The 22,019-nt window shown below is 45.1% G+C and overlaps 1 protein-coding gene across 2 annotated transcripts in view; it reads right to left on the bottom strand.

The window, feature by feature from the left end:
• AHCYL2 (adenosylhomocysteinase-like 2) overlaps nucleotides 1–22,019 on the bottom strand; it is a 107,121-nt gene that overhangs the window by 5,136 nt on the left and 79,966 nt on the right. Inside the window, exons 3-15 of one of the 2 annotated variants that reach the window (XM_010568790.1) lie at nucleotides 18,221–18,364; nucleotides 17,428–17,528; nucleotides 16,658–16,760; nucleotides 15,633–15,727; nucleotides 10,302–10,408; nucleotides 8,381–8,497; nucleotides 4,752–4,815; nucleotides 3,523–3,611; nucleotides 1,949–2,019; nucleotides 1,716–1,810; nucleotides 833–931; nucleotides 327–395; nucleotides 153–231 (exon numbers count right to left, since the gene is read on the bottom strand). In XM_010568790.1, the coding sequence (XP_010567092.1) occupies nucleotides 153–231; nucleotides 327–395; nucleotides 833–931; nucleotides 1,716–1,810; nucleotides 1,949–2,019; nucleotides 3,523–3,611; nucleotides 4,752–4,815; nucleotides 8,381–8,497; nucleotides 10,302–10,408; nucleotides 15,633–15,727; nucleotides 16,658–16,760; nucleotides 17,428–17,528; nucleotides 18,221–18,364 (1,233 nt within the window). The remainder of the gene's footprint in view (nucleotides 1–152; nucleotides 232–326; nucleotides 396–832; nucleotides 932–1,715; nucleotides 1,811–1,948; nucleotides 2,020–3,522; nucleotides 3,612–4,751; nucleotides 4,816–8,380; nucleotides 8,498–10,301; nucleotides 10,409–15,632; nucleotides 15,728–16,657; nucleotides 16,761–17,427; nucleotides 17,529–18,220; nucleotides 18,365–22,019) is intronic. The other variant, XM_010568791.1, reaches the window with a different exon arrangement.

Here is a 22,019-nt window from a genome sequence, read left to right as displayed (position 1 = left end):
AGAACTTGCTAGAGGACCCTGAGCTTGGCAGGGAGGCAAACAAGAGACCCCGGGAGGCTGTGCTGCCCTGCCGTCCTCAGCCCAGCCTAGCAAAACCTCCCATCTGTTCAATCTCAAAACCAAAAAAGAGAAGGCAATGAGTACATCTTTACCCATTTTCTTAGGCAGCAAGTACACATCTTGCTTGTAGCGGCCTTCGGGAGCGTTGTACAGCTCTATCAAAGCCAAAGCCTGGATGGAGAAGTAAGGTAAGTACACTTAGGTAAGTAACTGCTGCCCGCTATGGAGCGAGACGCTGCTTTCGGCTCAGCCCAAACCCTACTCGCCTGCGTGGTGGCAGTGATGGACAAGACGAAGGTGGGGACAGTGGAGCAGCTCAGGTTCAGCAGGCGGCCCTGGGAAGCAAAAACTGGTTGTTACCTCAACACAGCACCAAAACCACTTTACAGCCCTACAGAACGTACAGGAATCACCAGTGAAATGCGTCCCTTCTGGGAGGGAACAATATTTATCACATGCACTTGAATCCCAAGATGTTGGTTGCCCTTATAACTCAGTAAAACTATTTAGAAGTGAAAATCTGATAAAATACCCTGTGGAAGATACCCTGGAGTGGGATAAAGGAAAACGCAGGAGCTTTTCTGCGTTCCAGTAAGTCATGGGCCAAATTAGGATTACACCAAGCCTTTCAACCAGAGGGACTATTGAGCTGCTGAAGCCCGAGGAGGTGATTTTTGGACATTCTTTGGCTCCACGGCTGATTCAGCTCTTGTTTTCTTCCCCTGCAAGCAGAGAACAGGTTGCAATTCCTGTTCTTTTGCCTGCAACTCACCTCCGCCAGAAGGACTATTCTCTTCCCATCTGGCCAGATGACATGGTCCACCTGGGACCTCACCCTCTCCCAGGTCAGCTCAGGTGTACGCAGGCTTGCCTGAAACACAGTGTTAAAATAGTTAAAGCACTGGCAAAAGATCAAAACCCAAAAGCTACATAATAGGAATGAAAAGAGGAAGCAACTCGCTGACGTTGTCCTGGGCTTATAGTTTCCTTTGGGTCCGGTCACAGTCTCAGACCAATGAAACCTTTATGAATCATAACCTGGAACTATTTTTGTGATTACAATACATCAAAGCTCCAGCAACGACTATTGTTGAAGCTCTTCTGGCTGAAGAGGATTCATGGTCACCAACCGAACTCTGCATGGCTGTGGTCACTTCTTTCCAGCACAGAAAATGGCTTTAAACCCATCAGTTTGGCCGAGCAATTCTCCACTGACCTTCAGACAAGACTCTCCTGTTTTTCTACTCATTTCTAAGCACAGATGAGCAGATTTCAGTGCCGTTCGGTAAAGCGCGGTGGGGTTGAGCATGCTGTGTTGCACCAAGCTGAACTCTTGGCTGGGTCTTAATGGTATAGTAGTAACACGAAAGCAGAGGGACTGGGCTGGAGAGGGTGATTCACTGACTCTCTAGGGGAAGGAATGAGGCTGGTGGACACCAGACACTACGCTGGACGCTGGAGCAGTTTGTCTGGCTTGCTGGCATCCTTTGGGATCACAGGAATGACGATGACATACCTGAGAATGTCTGCTGGGACACGGGGAGCAATGGATTATTTTATCTCCTCCCAGAGATAAAAGCAGCACGGGTCACACATAGCTGCTGAAGGGTCCCAAAAACACCGTCACCCCACCCCGTGCACATCCCTGCGCTCACCACGTCGATCTCGGTGTTGGAGTGCCCCATATTGCAGACGATGCAGCTGTTCTTCATCCGATCCAGGTGTTCCCTGGTCACTACGTTCTTGTTGCCTGCCAGACAGAAAAATCCGTAATAAATCCCCATGTTCACTTTCCCCATCTTTTTGCCTTTTCCTTTGGAAAAAGATGGACCCAATTATGGGGTGCGCATCCCTGATGACCTGTCCTCCTGCCTTGGGGACTGCGTACCTGTGCAGGTGATGACGATGTCAACTTGTCTGATGACTTCATTGAGTTTCACGAGCCGGAATCCATCCATGCTAAGAGGAGAAGAGGGGGAAAAGTAGTCTGAGAAGCAGCAAAACCATGCCAAAAATAGAAAAAAAAAACATCAAGTGATTCTCAGATACTCATTTTAACTTTCTAATGCCAGAGTGGGACACAGCAACGCAGCATGCAAAGGGCCACATACCCCAAGTCATTAGGAGGGTTTCTGGAGTCAACCTGGAGGATTTGGGACTGTTGTGGGGAGAAGTGAAAAGAGATTTTGGGGGTTTCACATTTTCTGTCAGGGCCTCCACATCTGCAAATCTCAATTTTCAACGGAGACGGCTTTTTGAAAGCTGCTACTCCTGCAAAGTACAGCCAGAAGATGTAGATACGCCCTCCTGCTGCAGAAACCTTTCTGATACGGATTTAGATCATCTTAAAAACAACCCAAATCACCCAAACCCCACATATGTCTGCCATTAACTTTGCAATCCATATTTAGGCACCTACGCGATCTTTAGAAGTGCTGAGCACTCAGCAAGTCTTTCCTGACTTCACCAAGCAAGGTGTATTCAGTGCATAGGATAACAAGGGCAGGATTTTTTTTAGGATTTGTTGACAGTCCTCCCGAGAACTTATTTCCATGACTCTCACAAGCTGCAAAATCGTAGTTACTATAAAAAAAAAATAATTTTTTTCTGCTGTATGTCCCATTTACTGTTTTTTTCCCCCATTGCAAACTCCTTACAAGAGGGGCCGTATGGTGTTGCCTCGTGCAGAGTCAGGGAAGGGGTTGTTGCAAACGACCAAATTCACAATTAAGGATGCAGGTGCTGGATGTGCCACTTGTGAAGGTTGCAAAGCAAACCAGAAGTTGATCAGCTCTGCTAATTAAGCAGGGCTCATTAGTTTCCTCACCGCAATAGCCCTTTGAAAGCTTTCTGTTAGGAAGAGGCTGCGGGTTTAATAAGGCTCCTGGTGTTTTTGGGACTCTGCTTTCATAGTCATGTCCCATCTCGCACCTTGGGCTGCAGAAGCAGCATCTCTGCACCAAAACAACCTTTACCTGGAGGAAACGAGGTCAGGTATAATTGCAACGTGCCCGCGCGAGGGGAGAGCCGTGTGCTTTCAGCCCTGCAGCAGGGTACCGGCATTAGCGAGGAGAGGTTTGTGAGGGGCACATGATCACAAAAACCAAAATATCCCTCGGGTGAGGTGTGTGCACAGCACAGTAAAGCCCGAGTTCGCACTCCAAAGGTCACAGCTCACTCCCAACATCCTTTCAAGCCATACCATTAAACTCTTGGCCACTGTGGTTATGATTATGCAAGCTGGCACGTGGGATACAGATAAACTGGGTAATGCTTTAGTGCAGGAACCCTTTCCTGGCCGTAGGAGAGAGCTGTGGGTCCCTCTGAGGGTGCGGAGAAGCCACGAACCCCTCACCAGCATCCCTCTTGAGAGGGACCACAGCTGACTGGTTTCTGGCCGAGGTTTTCCTGGGAAAACAAAAAAAGCCTGAAGAAGAAGCCGGGCTCGGTGCGACTGCTTACCAGGCCTGGAGGGCACAGATCGGATCGATCTCTGTCACGTACACTATGGAGCCCATGGCCTTCAAAGCAGCACAGCAGCCCTTTCCAACCTGGGGAGGGAGAAGAGCACAGAGGAAGAGTGAGATGCCGAGAGCTCAGGAGGTGCCGAGCGTCAGTACGGCCATGGGAAGTGTATAGGGACTGTACAACTCTGGGTGTCTCTTCTGCAGCCCCAAGAGCCCTTTGCGGCCCTCTTAGCAATGCTGGTTGCACATACTTAATTTCTGGGTGCAGGAAATTCCTGGACTGGGAATAATCTAGGACCTGAGTCAGGGACAGCTTAGCTAGGAGAAGCACTAAAAAATATAAAAGTGCCGCTGATTTTCGTCCCAGGGAGTTCTTTTTCCCCCAAAACATCCTGGTATCTAGAAAGCACCATGATAACGAGAGATTACACTTATCTCAGGGAACGTTTAAGAGTCTCTTGTAACCTTTACTCTATTTAGGAAGCTTAACGGTTTAATCTCCGAGGGTTAATGAGCTTTAACCTTTACACAGCACATACAGTGCAGCTCGCAGGGGAATTCAGGGAAACGGTTAAATGACCAAGTGTTCCCCAAAAATGCAATTACACACGAGCAAATTGTCCCATTTCAGCTCTTTGGGAAAAAAAAAAAAAAAAAAAAAGAGTCCCAGTAGGGCACCTACAGCACAGCCCACCATAACTTGTGTTCATTGGTCCCAATAAGAACTGCCAAAGGGTGAGTATCCCAGTCTTGCCTCAAGAGAGGATTCCTCTGTTTGGGGGTGAAAGCACAGGGGAAAGTCAAAATTAACTCATTTTTCTTGACCACGCTTCAACATGCAATGTTGCAGCTGCACAGTACATCTGCAGAACCCTGCCTCTGAATATTTTAATATTATATCAAATAGAATATAATATATAAATATAAAAGATAATATTAATGGATGAAATATTAATATCTGGATATGTCAATATTCAGGTATTAAAGATATTCAGAATACTTAATACTCATGTCTTTTAAGATTCAGGTTTGGTATCTGTGTAATACTATAGAAATATACTGGAAATCAAGAAAATCTTCAGTTTTGGCGAACCCGTCAGGTTTGAAGATACCTGCAGATGCAGAGAAAAGCCACAAGGGCAGAAAAGCCCCATCGGATAAAGCCATGCAAAGGATGTGATGATTTTACATGCAGCACCTGCATGTAAAATATGAACCCCTTACCTCCCCGTAGCCACAAACTACTACTTGCTTTCCTCCAAACATCATGTCTGTTGTCCTTTTAAGGCTAAGGAAAAAGAAAAAAAACCAATTAAAGACCAGCAGTAAGATCTATTCCACTTACGACGCTGTGAAGGACAGTGGTCTTTCTCCGTTTGCCCCTCCTAAACACCATGGTTGTACCTGTATCCCTAAGGACACGCAGCAATTCTGGGTGCAGAGAGGACCCAAAGGGCACTTAAAAACTGATTTTTTCTTTTGGTAAGGGTGGGTGCTACCAGTGAAATGCAAAAAAGAGGAAGGATTTGGGGTTTGGATCCCTTTTTTGTGTTGGTTTTTTTTTGTTGGATCCCTTTGTTTTGGTATTCCAGAAATATTTAAAATCTTTTAAAAATATTTTTTTTCTTAATTTTTTTTTAAGTCAAAATGCCCCACAGAAATAACTACAGAAGAAGCAGGAAAGTGGTAATTTATTGCCAGAATCCCAGTGCTTTCCACAAATAAAGCTCTCCCTTCCACTCGGTTTCCTTCTGGTTTCTCCCTAAGAGTGTCCTACATTATAGGCTATTTTTAGCACATGAGTAAATAGGTTAGCAGTGCAGGGAAGGTGAAATTCCCTTACATTTCCAAAAGAATTTAGATAAAAAACACAGCAGATTTAATCGCACCTCTGCTCAGATTTCCCTTGGCCCAGTTTTAGATGCCTTGGCCAGACTTAACCCAAATCCCAACTCACCTACCCATGAGGTCCATCATCTATCACAACTGAAGACAACAAGATAAAGAAGATTTTAACATTTCCTAGCCACCAACAACATCCACTACACATGGAACACGGAGCTAAAAGTTGTGTCCTCAACTAAAAATTTGGGGGCAACTCTTCACCAGGCAGCCGACCCCCATGACAGAGGCTGCCTTGTGTGCCTTGAATCCTGTGACCATAGAGCAGAGACATCGCTGTAATAAAGCAGGAAGGGCTACTTAATTAGGAGAATTACTTCATCAAGATGTTTTCCTAGAATCACAGAACGGTTTGGGTTGGAGGGGACCTTTAAAGGTCACCTAGTCCAACACCCCTGCAATAAGCAGGGACATCTTCAACTAGATCAGGTTGCTCAGAGCCCCGTCCAACCTGACCTGGAATGTTTCCAGGGATGGGGCATCGACCACCTCTCTGGGCAACCTGGGCCAGTGTCTCACCACCCTCATTTTTCCCATTATTGCCTCTAGCAAAGCCCAGTTAGCAACGCATTGCATCTCAGAGTACACTGCTCCACATCATAATTTCACAGATGGTACATATTTTGGAGACCAGCTGATAATTTTGATCGAAATTTTCCAGTTTTGACGGGCAGGAAGACCAAGAAACCACTGGCTGTTTGCAGTGTCAGGTTCTGGCTCATGTAATAAAACATCTTGGCAGGGAAGTGCCAGATACCATCACTGCTGGACTTGACAAGGAGCACAAAATTTAGTCTTTCAGAACAACATGCGATGGAAATCTGAGGAAGAAACTGCACATGCAGTAGATCATCCAGAGAAGCATATTCGGTGGTTTGCTAACTCATATGGCACTTGCACGCTTCTTAAAGATCGTCTTCATGCCCCTGTATTTGGACACACAGGTTTTACAAACATGAGTCTTCTTCACCTCTCCTGGTCAAGATGACCACTACCAGGAAGACCGCTTCAAAGCCGACGTGACACAGCACTCTACTCATATCCCACAAAGATTTGGGTGAAAGACCTTAAAAGCACAGTCCACCATTCCCCATGTAGGGAAGCCTACATTGGGTCTCTAAGAACCTCTGGTCCTACCAGATTGAAGGCAACGGTAGCACAGCTGAACACCAATAGCACTGCCAGATGGACTTTTAATAAACAGGAGACATTTCTACGTCTGCAAGGAACTGAGAATGGCAGATCTCAAGACTTGTTTAAACTTTAAGCCATACCAAATTATCAACATTAAAAAAGCCTTTTCTCTTGAAGCACACAGTCTTCTCCATGGAGGGTTCCTCCTCCACACCACAGCTACCTGGGACAGAGCAGGCAATCTTTCCTCTGATATTCATCTCATCAGCATCAACGCCAGTCCGGAAAGTCACATTTGTCCTTGCTTCTGTGCAGACTTGTCTACTGGGACCACTACCAGATGAAATATGTCACAGTCCACTCATCCGAACCGTACAAATAAAACTTGTCCTAATCTCATTTGCCTGTGACAAAATTTGGCAGTCGGGGTGGTGGGGACACAGATACCCAATTCCATCAAAATAAAGAAAAAAAACAGAGAGGGAAAAAAAAAAAGATCACCAAGATTTACACACTCTCTAGATCACAACTTCAAGTATTTTGCACTGCATCTCAAGACCTACAGTCTCAGAAGATACATCATGTTCCCGGTGCCCACGTATCCGTCAGCAACTGATTCCCATCCGATCCTAAAAAGTACAGCACCATCAGGATGCTGCAGAGCTGCTCCCAGTCCCACGGTCTGCCTGCTGGGATTTTTGGGGGGAGGGAGCACAGAGGGAAGCAAACACTCTTCTGCTTGCTTGTATAGCATGTGGCTGTAAATCCTGCAGGACCGGGGTGGGGAGAGGTGGATAAAGCAGTCATCAGCCCTGTCACTCCCACCTTCCACACCTATTTATTTATGCTTAGCTGAAGGACAGGGTTTAATCCTCAGACTCAAGTCTACACTTTGGACACGCAACTGTTATGGGATAAAGTCTCGGTCTACCAGAACCTCTTCTGTTTTCTTTCTTTTGGTTTATTGTATATTCACAGAAGATAAAAAAAGGAAACTAGAAAGGCAAAAACTGTTGTGAGGAAGCTGCTGGTTGACTCAGACACACGCAACAGACACAGATGGGTTTTATCCTGATGCCACAAAGGTCAGAAGGACAGGAGGGAGTACTATAGCTATATGTGAGGACTTCTGAAGTCCTCACACGGGAGTACGAGAAGCTGCAGGGCTTGAAGGCAGCTCCAGTCATGCTCACCGAGGAGGGAAAAATGCATGCAAGTCACCTACACACATGGAAGGGCAACATCACCCTGAGAGCACAAAGCACAAAACCACAAAGTGCCCTTGAAAGGCACTGGGAAGTGTCTTGTATCGCTATGGCTAATAAAATACCTGATGTGTCTTCCAGACACTCTGGGAAAAGAGAAGATATGCTTTCTACAAAAAGAGGAGCAGAGGCAGAATTTAAGTGATGTGCCCCGTTCACACATGCAGCTGGGTTAAAAATATTGAAGCCAGACTTCCTAGAGGTGCTAACATCTTTGCTGCAAGATCATTCTGCTACAAACACAAGATTCAACGTTTGTTTTCTGCTGTGCATATGTTTGTAGAGCTTTACATACAATTGTACAAATAAGTCTTAGGGCCTTCTGACCCATAGAGACATAGCTGCTCTCTCAAAATGCCTTGCAGATTCCCATCTTTGATAAAAACAGGATGGAGCAGAGGTAATAAAGGGTCTTTGTTCTCCTCTGTCACATCAATTGATCTAAAATGATCTAAAGTGGCAGGTAGGACAGATCCATGGACCCAGTTCACTGTGGGGTCCAGTGCAACCCAAGCAAGGGACACAGCTCCGTTTGGGTGGCCATGTACATACCCGTCCAGGATGGACTCTCTGCAGCAATACAGGTTGTCAAACTTCTGCTTTGTGACCGAGTCGTTGACATTCATGGCTGGGACGCAGAGCTTCCCTGCTTTGGACAACTGATACAGCCTGTTACGAATACGGGAAGAAACAGGTGATCAGTGGAAAAATATTTCCCTACACTCTACTGTTGTGTGCTCTCGAGGTCTTGTTTTGCTGGAGTAAGCAGTACCCATCTGGAGGCTCAAAGAAAACCTCTTAATAGGAGCTCCTCATTTCTGGAGGAGAAACAGCACTCTTCCCTCCACAGATGTTTATATCTGTTTTCCTCCCCTACTGAAGAACTACCAGTTTGGCAAAAGGCATTTCATAAAAATGTCAAATAGCAGGTCAGAAGGTGCTCAAAACAACACGTGCCTTATAACTGTTGATATTACAACCGTCCTCTGATGTCCTCAAAAGGACAAAAACCCCAAATCCTGCTTCAGATAACATAAGATGAGAGCTCATGTAATTCCTCAAGCTCTTACAGCTCAAGACAAATAGCAATGGCCACAGAAGGCTGACACTCACAGCAGCGTGAAGCTGCTGTGATCAACACCTGCAGCAAAACATCCATCTGAACAGCAGTAGGAGCGTCATCACCGAGACGTGGTGCAAGAAACAACCAGGGTGGGGAAGACATCAAGCTGACCTCCTACTTCTGAGAGCAGACTCAACTCCTGGCAGCAGCAAAAACACTAAAAATGAATTTAAACGCTAAACTACAGCTATGAAGAGAATCTGAAAATCACCTCCCTGCTCCAGACCTCAGGAAGGAGAACATGCTCCCTTGGTCAGTCTCTACAGACCACCTCCAGGTTTCTCCCCAGTCTCTCTTTGTCATCTGGGGAGCCTCAGTCCCCACACTGTCTGTCCCCTGGAGGCAATGGGCACGCATTCCCCGCACGCATGCATCTATACCACCAACCTCAGAAAACAACCTCACTCCTGGCATGAGAACGTGGGGAACAGTTTTTAACATTGCTTTGGTTTTGCACATCTCGTTTGCCCATATTAGGAATGATTCCCAATACTAAAAATTTTATCGGGTCCTTTTCTTGACCCCACTGGCTGCAAACCTGAATCGGTCGCTTCCTTGTTTCAAATATTTCGTTTCCCTGTTTCAAGGGCTGCCTGCACCTCTGGCCAAACTCTCAGCGAGCTCCAAGAGCTGCAGCCAAGCCTTTCTCCCTGCAAAAATAAATAAAAAAGCAGAATCTGTTGTTCTTCTCCTCAGTCCCCTATTTTCTGTCACCTGTGATACAATTAACTCCACTGGAAAAGCACTTCTGATACCTCTCCTAATCCTAGGAGCCACTTCTCCCATCACAATTCTGCTTCTGCCGCAGACAGATGGATGTCACTCAGTCATACGGCTGCATCTTTGTGGTTCTCCCTTTCTGCACTCCCACCCCAACTAGAGACTCATTTCCTCTTCCCAAATCTCACTTCTTCCCGTACATTTAGTTTGGGACTACACTTTTGACTTTCTCCAAAGCCCACCCCTTCCTGTGCAACACCCTCAGCCCTTCCTTTTTTCACCTGCAAAATGAGGTGAGGTAACCATTGCCCCTATTTCACAGGAGGAAAAACAAGACCTCGTGCACTTTTTCCACCCACACAATGGTCAGTAGCTGCCTCTCCTCCTCATCTGAAATTCAGAGCAGTGGTTCCAAGTTGCTTTCACTATATGAGAGATTTAAAACAGTTCTTATGGAAAAGCTAAGCCCAAGCTGAAGGAAAACCACAGACTGTGTATTAGGAGGTTCGACATTCAGCCGAGTCTGTGGCATCTTACAGCTTGGGGATCTTTTGCTACAGGTGCCCTGAGGCAGAAGATGGTCTTTTTGTCCCAACATCTCCGTACTCACAGTCCAGCCTGTCTTGTTACCTGTGGACACCAGTCACGCTCTCCTCTACTATCCCCTTGATCTTCTTAAACATGTTGGGATATTTCTTGTAAATCCAGTGAGTGAGATCGCCTCCATCATCCAAGATCTGTAATAAAAATAACCACAAAGTCACTACTCTGAAGATCCACTAAGGCCTGCTGACCCCAAAAAGGTACAAGGGATAAATCACATGCTCAAATCATTCCTAATCAAGCCCATGTTTTGGCATTTCAGATACCACATTGTGACAGCTTAGTGAGACTACTCTGCTTGACTATTCAGAGCAGGAGTGCTGCTTCATCAATATTGTGCTGGAAAGGCAACAGGTCAGACAAACACGGCAGACCTTGATGTTTATAATGAGACCAGAGGAAATGTGGGAAACAGCTGTGGAAGCTCCGCTCTCCCCATCTCCCAGAAGCACAGATGGAAAAGACTTTGAACCATACAGAGTCATCAGGTTTTCTAATATAACTGCTAATGGAGGAGGATAGAGAAGGAGGAGGATGGAGAAGGAGGATGGTGCAGAGCCACTAATGCCAATTATAATGTAATTGCATCATAAAACACTACATATTAAAAATGCTGAACCTCTTTTAGACAACAACTTTGGGTCTCTGCCCATTTCATCTGGCCTTGAACCTCAGTCTCAGAAGCACAAACTCCTTCTTTATCAGATCATGAGTCTCCTGAGCCACCCATTTCCTCCTAATGACACATTTCAGGGCGGTGGAGAAAGCCAAAGACTTATAGCTTTAATAAAAACATTGAAGATGAGCAAGTAAAGGTGCCCTTTGAAAAAGTGCCTTGGAAAGGACAGACATGAAAACAATTTGGTCACAGAAATCTAAAAATTGCAGTGAAAAGAGATGTCTAAGAGCTTGTCTATTCTCTGCTGGTGAGAATATGCATAGGTGTTTTCCAGCACATGGAAACGCACCTGGTAATGGCTTTGGACACGAAAGTCGTAACACTGCTAAAAATCTAACACGTATGTCTAGATGCACCTTTGCATGGGTTGACGTTATTCAGGTATTTTTGTGATGTGCTATAGTGTCACCAGGATAATCAAAGACTTTAAGCCAAGGCTTATTTTTTACCTCTGTAAGTACAGAATCTCTGATAATTACAGAAAATCTCACTGCTGGTGATAGCCAGTGGAGTTTCCTAGAAGTCTTGTTTGTGTCCTACACGCTTTCCTCTTAATGAACGTGGCCCCAGTCCCAACCACTTTGGGTCATCCCCTGCTGCATCTCAACACACAGCCATACCCAAGGAGGGCGCTGAGCTCTAAATGCTTCAAAGACGGACACACTGGGGTGCCATAAAGAGGTGTCTGGGAAAGAAGAAAAGCTACAAGGAAAGAAAAAAATGAAACACGTGCATTTCCCCGAGTCCTCCCACCACTCAGGTGGCCTCAGGTGGCCCAAGCAGTGCCCAAGCACGGTGGGAAGTGTGACAACCCCCATTAGAATCAGACTCAAAAGAAAACAAGGAGCAGACTTCACTGAGCGGCAGGTGAAGTGCCAAGGACCTTTGCTAGCTGGGCTGGTTGAGAGCACATTGGCCCATGTTATTATTATCATCATCCTCCTCTTTGCCTGTTCCCTACACCAATGTCAGACCTCTGACTGCATCATCATGATCCTCCTCTTTGCCTGTTCCTTACACCAACACCGAAGACTTCGGACTGAATCACCGTCATCATTATACTCCTCTTTGCATGTTCCCTATCGTCATTATCATCATCTTTGCATATTCCCTACACCAACAAAGGCTTCTGACTGCATCATCTTCATCACCTTTGCATATTCCCTACATCAACGTCAAAGACTTCTGACTGGATCATCATCATCCTCCTTCTTCTTCTCTTTGCATGTTCCCTACACCAGTGTTCAAGAGTTCTGACTGCCAAGCCAGTCCTCATTAACCTACTGGTGTGGCATGCAGGTGTCCTAAAATGCAAATGTGAAACCTGGGCAGAAGCATCTCTGCTCGTTGGCCGGTGGTGCAGCTCGACAGAGACCTTCTGTCACATGCGTCTGCAGCTCTCCCACCAGCATCTGCAGCCACCCAGGAAAAATTAACACTCCCACTACGCTCCTGCGGCAGAAGCCCCATTGCGGGCACGAAGACAACGCTCCTGAGCTTTGTCACGACATGACGTGGTGGCTTCATGGAGCCGCCACACTGACATCCATGGGCACAGAGTTACTTGGAAATGCTATGTACTATAGCAACCTTTTTCTCTCCGAATTGTGGGATTTTCCACTGAAGGCGAATGCTGTGGGTAGCAGCTGCTCCTCCACCAATGTCTGGAAAGCACATAGTGTCCTGCCAGAGCACAGCACACATCTCCCACGCAGACCCGACTCTTGAGTCTCCAGGGAACCCCCAGATCCAGCTCCCGTTCACAGGCTGGGAAGCGGAGGCAGGTAAGGGTTAAATGGGCTGAGAAACTCTCCTGGGCCAGCCGAGGTAGGAATTCAGCAGCCTGGCTCCCAGGACGTCTTCATTTCATTAATCCCTGTTTAATAGGGCACATAATCCTCTTTCTAAGAGAGAATTCTGGGGGCTGGCAGTTTCCTCTTTCCTAGGAGGGCAGGAGATGAAAAAAACCCAAACCAAATCAATGGAGGAACTAGTTTTTGATGGAAGGTCACCTTTGTGTAGCAGCCCCGAACGGCCAACGGCAAAGCCCGTGGTATGTGCCCCATATTCCTGCAGTTTTCTCAGCTTTACACAGGTTATCTGCCTTCATTCCAATTCTTCCCAGGCAGATTTTTTTGGGAAAAAAAGACTTTATTTGATGTGCAAAGAATTTTTCGTACAGAAAACCAGCTGTTAAAGATGTGAGCCTCGCTCTGCCTCTCGGTGCTGCTGCTTGACACCCACCGAGAGGCATGATCTGCAAACCAACGCTGCCGGCTGCAGTTCATCAACCTCCCTCTTGATTTTGGCACTTTCATCTTGGAGCACAGCATGCTGGAGTCGTCGTGCCCATAAAAAACATCCTCCTATCACCCTGTGCCTGCAGGGACATTTGTCTCTTTGGAGATGGGATCACCCTCTGACCCAAGCACCGGGAGATACCTAGTCCTGCTCCTCCACAGCAGTACTCACTCTGAATTTTTATGATTTTTGACTGATTTGGTGCATCCATATCCCCTTGGTAGGTGTTCCTCTCTCAGTGCTTTTCTCTCCAAGTAACCAATTTCACACTGCTATCGGCACAGAAGGGCTGTGACTTCTCACTCCCTCAGTCCTTCCATTTCATGTTTTCTCCAGCAGAAAATCTCTGGCTCTTCCATGAAATAAATTGGTGTCTTAGTGTGCCATTTTACAACCTCTTTAAACCCATCTAAGACCCCGCTGCCACCAAATGTCCCACCCTGTTCCCCTTCCAACTCTGTTGGGACAACAGCCGATACCGTGGGGCTGATCCTGCCAAAACCAAGCTGATTAAAATTAACTAGGATTAGCTCAGCAACATGGTTGAAAATAACTAACTACAGAAAATGACTGGTGAAAACGCAAGGAGATGGCAGGCAGGCATGGTCGGGGGCGGCATCGAAATCCCCCGGCGGCAGCGTGGTCCTAGATCATTTTATGCTGCAAAGGAAACCAAACTCCCAGTGCTGCAGATTCAGTATTTTTCAGAAAAAAACTCTAAGCCATTCCTGTCCAGACAGAGCACTCCTCTGAAGGTCTGCTATTCCCATCAGAAAATCCAATCTCTTTTTTTGGAGACTCTCAGTATTTGTGGCTAACTGTTCCTGTGGAGTAGTGCCACACAGAAGCCCTAACACTGAATATTCAGATTTAGATTTATACAAAGGTCATGGGCTTCCAGGAGCAGCAGCTCAGGCTCAGTCCTACAACCTGGGGATGTATCGCCTTGATTCAGGATATCGGGGGAAACTCAGTCTCAACAGGAGAGAAAAAATATGGTGCATGCTCTAAAAAGTTGCCATCAGCACAGGGAACAGAGTAGGTCCATCTCGCTTCAGCCATGAGACTGGATGGACCAGAGAGGCAAATTTCACCTCGCTTCTTTGGCTAAGTTTGCCAGCTCCTCTCTCCTGAAATAATCACATGAAGAAGATCCTTTCCACCCCTGTTCTTCACCCAGTGTCCAGCGTCCTATTTCTTATCTCTAAAAACGTGGACTTTTGGGAACTGCTAGATCCAAGGTATTTGGTGCTCCCCAGCAATTATTTCTGTGCTCCAGAAGCAGGTCTGAAAATATACTGATGGCTGGAGACACATCGCAGAATCAAGAGGTCTGAAGAGATCCTGGGAAAGCATAATATGCACATTCTGGTACACTGACTTCTTCAATTACTGACATTTTTGATGGCAAATTATTCCTCAGGAAGAAGAAGAAAGCTGCTATCATGTCTAGACTCAGATTCGTAGCTTGGGGGTGGATTTTTTGACATTCACAATTCTTTTTAAAGGTGACAGCAAGGAAGTGAGCAGGTGCAGACTGGAAAGGACAAAAAACCTACCTCAAACAAGCTGATATTGGCAAACAAACAATACAGATACACGCCTATCTTCCACCTTTGATTACTTTTCATCTAATTTAGATCATAAGCTCCAGGGCTCAAAACCTGTCGGGAAGCATGATGAAAACAGCACATTTGACAGCTAATTATTCCGCTCACCTAGTTCAGGGTTCTCTGTTTTCCCTAGAAACAAAGGCAGAATAAACCAGCAAAGTACAGGGTTGGGCTACCTGAGGTTTTGTGTTCATAGAGTAAGAGCAGGCTTAAAGTGCAGAAATCACCTAAAAATCTAATTTTTGTTCTGAAACAGACGCCTTGCCTAGATAAGAAAAATCACGTCAACCAAAGGTGTGAATTTAATCGAATATGGTAAAATGGATGCAACTCCTTTTCAGAACATACTGATCTTGAGTAATTTTTTACTGGCTAGATTAAATGAGTTTGGTTTAAACTGTAGCAAGCTACTCCCATAGCAACTAAGTACCTGATAAACTTTGCACTAATGCAGCTATGCTTATTTAGAAAATAGTTAAACGAAACCTTGCTTGGTAGGCAAGATTCACATGCAGAAGTCACCTACCCATCTTGTCCCTGACTTCACACCTGTGAGACTGAGATAAGTTAATTTCCTGCATTGTGTAGTTATTGTAAAGCACTTCGAAGGTAAGTGCTATGTTAGCACCAAGCCTTAACTGCTAATTTAGGTCCAAATTCAGGAGAAAAACACAGACCAGCACTAAACCCCTCCTCCTTCTCTTTAGATGAGAGCTACCCATGCTTCACCATGCACCGAGCATTTTACAGTCAGCCCCATCTCACCATGTTGGGCTGCCATCCTTCGACGTTGACACAGCGATCGATGCACCACCAGAAGTCGTCTTCAGATTCTCCCTTCCAGGCAAAGACGGGGAACCCTGGCACAGAGAAGGAGACGGGTGCTAACACAGCCTTAGCAAACCACTTGGGGATCGGCTCTCCCTACGTCCACACGTGATGAACCAGGCTCCCAACACCACTGCGGTCTTGCTTGCAGTCTGATTTTTCAACATCTACCTTCTAGAAGAAGCTTCAGAGATACACATTGAAGACACATACTGAAGGCAGCAGATAGGAGTCAGCTTTAGCCTTCCTAATTTCTTCCTCTCCCCCAAGAAAAAGCTCTAGCCACCAGACGAGAGGGCAACACGCTCTCAACAATAACTTTTATTTGCAAAATCAAGCTTTTGCTGTGAGTTAAATGTTCTACCTTCCTGTTAGGCACGTTAGCCACAAATTTACTTGAATGTATCCTGACTCATGAGCAATTATCATTCAGCTTCAGCAAGCAAGACCAGGTAACAGGCAAGCCGGTGGGTTTGGCTTCTTTTGGGTCTCCCACCTCTCACAGTAAAATTTCTGGCCTTACCCAGGTTAAACAGGATTTAAATTAAGGCATGTCCCAGGTGAGAGTAACATGGACAGCTTCTGTTTTGTGAATTATGTCCACCAAAAATTCTCTCTTTCACCCCTTTTAGCCAAAGTTACAACTCAAATTTACAGAACTGAAATAAAATTTAGCTTTGTTTCTCTTAGCAAAATAACTTCCAGGTTCACATAGCCCATTCAGCTAATAATGCGCATCACCATCATTTGTACTACCTACTTTTATACTCCACAGAAAAATCATTCTAAGATTTTCAGACCAATGGAAGGGATTATCTTGTGCTGTTTACCTCCTACAGGTTTATTCTAAATTGAAGAGAATGAAGGGGAAAAACTGTAAGAGACGGTAAATGAGCTAAATACAACGGGGCAGTAACAAAGCTTTTTAAATACAGAAAGAACAAAGAGGGTGAAGTTCCTACCGCTCTCAGCAAGGGCAGCAGCCACTTCATTAAGAGTAGAGTAGATGTTGCATGCAGCCCATCGGCACTGCGCACCCAATGCACCAAGAGTTTCCATTAGGACCTGGATTTAAACAAAAAACATCAGAAAGAGCAATGCAAGGAGCTATATATAATGCTAAGAGCAACACACAACTGGGATTTTTATTTGCTATTTATGGGAAAGCTTCTGGGGGGTATCTGAAGTTGGTTTTAAGCAGCATCAGGGTCATTAGAGAGTTGTACAGAAAACAATTTTGCAATTATTTTTGTTTTTTTACAATTTTAAATGGATGAAGTAAATAAGAACTTCAGAGTATATTCTATATGCAGCATATATATGTGTGTGGGTGTATATATATATATATGTATATATGCAGATTTCACTCAGCAAAGTCCCAAATCTAGTCAGGAGAAAGCACTCCTATCCCATGTTTGGAGGAAAAACCACAGCTCTTGACTTGCATAACTGCACTGATCACTGACCACCACTTCTTTCTGCTTATATGATACAGATAATTCAATTTCCTTAGTTATCACTACTCAAGCAATGCCTTACAGATACACGCATCACATCACCTTGAAGCACAGGCTCTGTTTATCTAGAAGTGTTCATAAAATCGACCATTCTCTTTTTACTTGGTGTACGGTGCTGGACTGAGAGACTACATCTCTATATTAACCACTTGGGGTCTATTTTAGAGGCTAAGCAGTGGAAAATCCCTGTCTAGAGTTTAATGATGGGGTCTTACAGCTGTCTGCGCTGTAATGTGTGTGCAGCCCACAATCTTGGCCCCAGCCAGTGGCTTCTCTCCCTGAGCTCTCTTCCTTAAAGCCATCAGCGCAGGCATTTCTGAAAGGCAAAATAAAAAAGAAGTCCGTCAGTACGATGGAAAGAGAGACAAGCACAGAAGAAACAGACAGCATCACTTCTTGCCCTGCTATCTGGTACTCCCATGAATTTGTACAGCTGTGGCAGCTTCAAAAAAAGCTAAATCCTTGAGAGCAAGCAACAAGTAAGTCATGGCATGGCTGAAAAAGACCCAATAACCCTTGTGAATTTTTTTCCCTACTATTTCGGATGTAGCATCATCACATTTTCAAATTTCTACCTGCAAATGCCCAGGTGAGGCTGGAGGAAAATCTGCTTCAGGCTGAGAAGGGCTTCGGACTTGCTGCTCTGATCAGCCTCTCCAATATCGCTCCTAAATACTGCATTGCCTTTACTACGGATTTTTGGAAACAATCATGCTAAAACAAAGTTGTTGAATTTATTTGATGGATTTCATCTTTTCTACTGATTTTAACAAAATGCATTTGACTATAGAGTAGTCCTTCAGTAGTTGATTGGTTGGAGCTACATGGCATAACCCTGTAACTCCTTTCCATCCCACAAAATCCCATAAAAGTCTTCCCATCTCTAACAAGAACGGTGTCAAGAAATCACCAATATACTGAAACTTGCAAGAAGAGGATTTGGGGGAAGGAAGAACCCCAAAAGACAGCCTAGGACAACGTGGAGCTTGAGGAACTTGCCCCATTTACCTTGTTCAGCAATTTCAATCTCTCGGCGCCCAAATTCTGCCTGCTTTATGTTTTTCACACAGAAATCGCTGCTGCCTTTGGAGTTCTTCTGCTGCTTGTCTCGAGGGGAGGTCTCATCATCAGAGCTGTCTGTGTAGGAGGCAGCTGGAGGAAGAAAAGGAGGTCAGAGACAGAACAAAATATTCCCTAAAGCCAAACCACCTGCAGTGGAAGGTGCAGATGATCTGCTGGATGTGTCTGTGTCCATGTGCACGTGCCGACTCCCTCCGTCCTCAGCTGGGATCTACTCTTCTCCTTACAGTGACAATTTCCCCACAGTCAGCTTTTACCTGCAACAACCTCTTCACTCTCATCTACCTCTACTTCAACACCACACCAGAGGTAATTAGCGTGAGCACTGCCTGTGTCCCGCGTGGGCTCATTTCCTCATGCTTTGCAGATCCTCTGTGGCCTTCTCCCATCTCTCTTCCCAAATGTTAAGCCTTTACAGCTCTAAGGTAGCCAACAAAAACACCTATTAATGTTTTGAGTACTTCTAAAACATTAAGAGTTGGAATTTAAGACAGTATAGATACAAGACCCTATTTCATTTTAAACAACGGCATGGTGAAGGCTGCTGGTTAATTACTGTTCAGTTCTGGTGGTATTCCCAGACCTTGGATTTGCTCAATTTCAACATTCCTCATAAGGGCAATGGCCACAAGTTGCTGCCTGGGAGGCTCACATGGGATGGTAGGAAAAAACATCTTCCTCAGTAGCATAATGCAACATTGGCACAGGTTGCCCGGAGAGCAGCTTGGTGTGGTCGGCAAACTTGCTGAGGGTGCGCTCAATCCCACTGTCCGTGTCACCAACAAAGATGTTAAACAGCGCCGGTCCAAATACTGACTCCTGAAGAACCCCACTAGTCACTGCTCTCCACTTGGACATTGAGCCATCCTTGGAGGACTTCAGGAACTGGTTAGAGAGAGCCATGGCTCACCTGATCCTGTGCTGGCAATGTCCTGCTCTGAGTGGGCAGGGGGTTGAGATGACCTTGGTGGTTCCTTCCAACCAACATCTCTGTACATCTACAGACAGCTCAATCCAGCCCTTGGATCTTCCCCTTCTTTTCTATTATAAATAACAAATAATTGGACACGTATTTCATCTTTTGCCTTTCTGGATCTTCTTTAACCCCTCCTCCCTCTTGCTCTTTTGATAAGAGAAGAGGAAGAAAGATGGCACCACTTCTCTCCATAGTATGGAGCCTACAGGGGATAGCAAACAAACAGTCTCATAGAATCAGATTATGCTTCTTGTTTAAGATGATATATGGCTATCAGGCATGGATGTGCATGTGAACACAGAATTAATTACAGTTGCTGTCAATAACTGTCTTCCTTTCCTATCAGTGTCCTCCAAACTTTTGGTTAGACAACTAGTCTATGGCAGACACATGGTGATTTACTGCAGAGCCCTTCATGGAGTTAGAAATCCCTCTTCCCATTTATTTTGATTACTAAAATAACATGTAGAGTCCATTTTTGATTCAAGCTGCAATGAATTAGCTACCACTTCTGCTTCCAGTTTATCTGGATCAGCTGAAGAGACTCTTTGTGCCATGCTTTCCTCTGGAATATGCCCCCATGTGGGACACCAGACCTCTTTCATTTGCTAGGACTGGCATCAGCAGTCAAACCAACATGCAAGGTAAGGCTTGGAGATGAACTAGAAAGCATGACTCCTCTTTCCTTTCCAGAGGACCTTTCCAGGACCCAACAAAAAAGCCTCATCCACATGGTCATCCCCCATTCCTGTTGAAATTGCCCTGAAGTTTTATTCCAAGTCCTTACTCTCCAGATCACATGGTACTTCTAAAATGAATGTGGGACCTAGCATCACATTATTTGTTAAAGCAGAAGAGGACCACCTTTGTAGAACAGCACTACCCACAACAGCCTCAGTGGAGTTAGCCAATGTTATACATTGCTAGCAAATGATGTGCATATGTGTGAGGGCATCACATACGATGATGAGCTCTCTTTCTCCAACAACATGGGAAAAGAATTGGTTAAATCTTTACCTAGGAAACATTGCATAGTCAAACTCAACAGCTGCGGGCTTTGGGTGATGTGTTGCTGCATGCATGAGCTAGCTTCTCTCCCAGGTGCAGTCTCCAGGAGGGAATGATCTACACCAAACAGCCAAGGGAGTTGTTCTACCCAACAGTCAGTAGGGATTCCCAACCTTCTGCCCCAATTCTGTGCCAAAGGAATTAGGCAGGAGGAAGGGTGAGCATTTCTTACACAGTGTCATAGGATGAATGGCATGGTTGAACCCATGGTCTTATCACTACCCAGCAGTGCTCCCAAAGAGCTGCAGCTTTCCAGAGGCATCCAGACCTCAGGTGAAGATTGATACTGAGAGCCCCTTCAGATAACTTAGAGTAAAGGCAAACCACCCCTCTACCCAGCATTTCAGTGGCTCTCTTAGCAATTTCATGCCAGAAAACCCAAACCAAGGAGTTAAACCCTTCCCCCCAAGCATGGCCATGGGTTTGTCTTTCCTGCAGCACCCAGCAAGCTGATTACTTTCTCTTCTGGCTCGTGTGAAGTGCTTGAATGATCCCAAGGAAAAAAAGCTTAGCGTTGCTGCTGTCGGTGTGCCAGGCTCCCCGAGACCCGCTCGGGTCTTAATCCGCTTACGGAGGAGAATTATGCATTGCTGAAATTTCTCTGCAAAGACGCCATCCTCAGCGGGGTGTGAAAGGCAAGTCCGACCCTGCAAATAACATGCTGACAGCAATATATTTCTGAATTTGTGTTCACAATCCCACAGCAGCTCTTGAAGGACCAGGAGCCTGGCTTATAACAAAAGAGCACCTTATATAATACCAAGCTCTTGTATATCAAGAACTCCAGAAGGAAGGATTAATTAGTTAAAGGAGGATTATTTCCTTGAAGACAGCTAATCTGTGCAGAGGTTTCTTTAAAATCATAGATCTTGGTTCTGGGGGCTGAAAGTAATTTTTTTAAACAAAAAACCCCGCCTAGATGGTAGACAGATTTTCATATGCAGGTGGTTCTTTACTGTTCCGTACATATAATATATAGCAGTGCATATAGCACTATGGGAATTAAACTAACATTGTTAGTGTAGTGTAATAGCATACTAATACATAATAGTAAATTTTACCCTTGCTTTCCTGTAAAATGAAAAACAAGTACAGAAAGGAAAAGATTCCTAGCACCTGTAATCTACAGATATCCAATTAACTGATGGGATAGGCAGTTTCCTAAATATGATCTCAAATCACCCAAAAGTTGATTAATGAAAGCTTCATAACTGGGGCTGGCATTCCATACAGCTGTGTACCATTTTGATATAAATTGTATTATTTCAAAGAGAATGACACGAAAATAGCAGCAGGTCTCAGGCACTGTTATCCAGTGGAAAAATGTCAGGGGGAAAAGAAGACACCTGCAGTCCATGTCCTGACCCAGCAAAGACCAGGTCAGAGCCTAAATTCAGCAAAGTTTAGCTTTGCTAATATTTTAGATGAGGATCCACTCACATTTGTAGTATTGGCATCACTAAGGGCAAAAAAGGGGCAACCTGCCCCTGTTACAGCCCAACTAAAAAGACCAACCCTGTTTCTTTTCTGTACAACCTTTTGAAAGTTATGAAACAGCAGGAGGATGAAGTCAATCGCCTTTAATTAAAGATATTACTGTTCTAATCTCATTTCAGCGCCCACAAAACATGTATGTGGTACGTAATACACAATGCTGAGTGCTTTAGTATTCAAAGCGCTGGG

Source organism: Haliaeetus leucocephalus, unplaced genomic scaffold (genome assembly GCF_000737465.1).
Source record: "Haliaeetus leucocephalus isolate CR32 unplaced genomic scaffold, Haliaeetus_leucocephalus-4.0 Scaffold257, whole genome shotgun sequence".
Taxonomy (NCBI): domain Eukaryota; kingdom Metazoa; phylum Chordata; class Aves; order Accipitriformes; family Accipitridae; genus Haliaeetus; species Haliaeetus leucocephalus.
The sequence above is the reverse complement of the archived record's forward strand: the minus strand, read 5'-3'. Positions and strand labels throughout refer to the sequence as shown.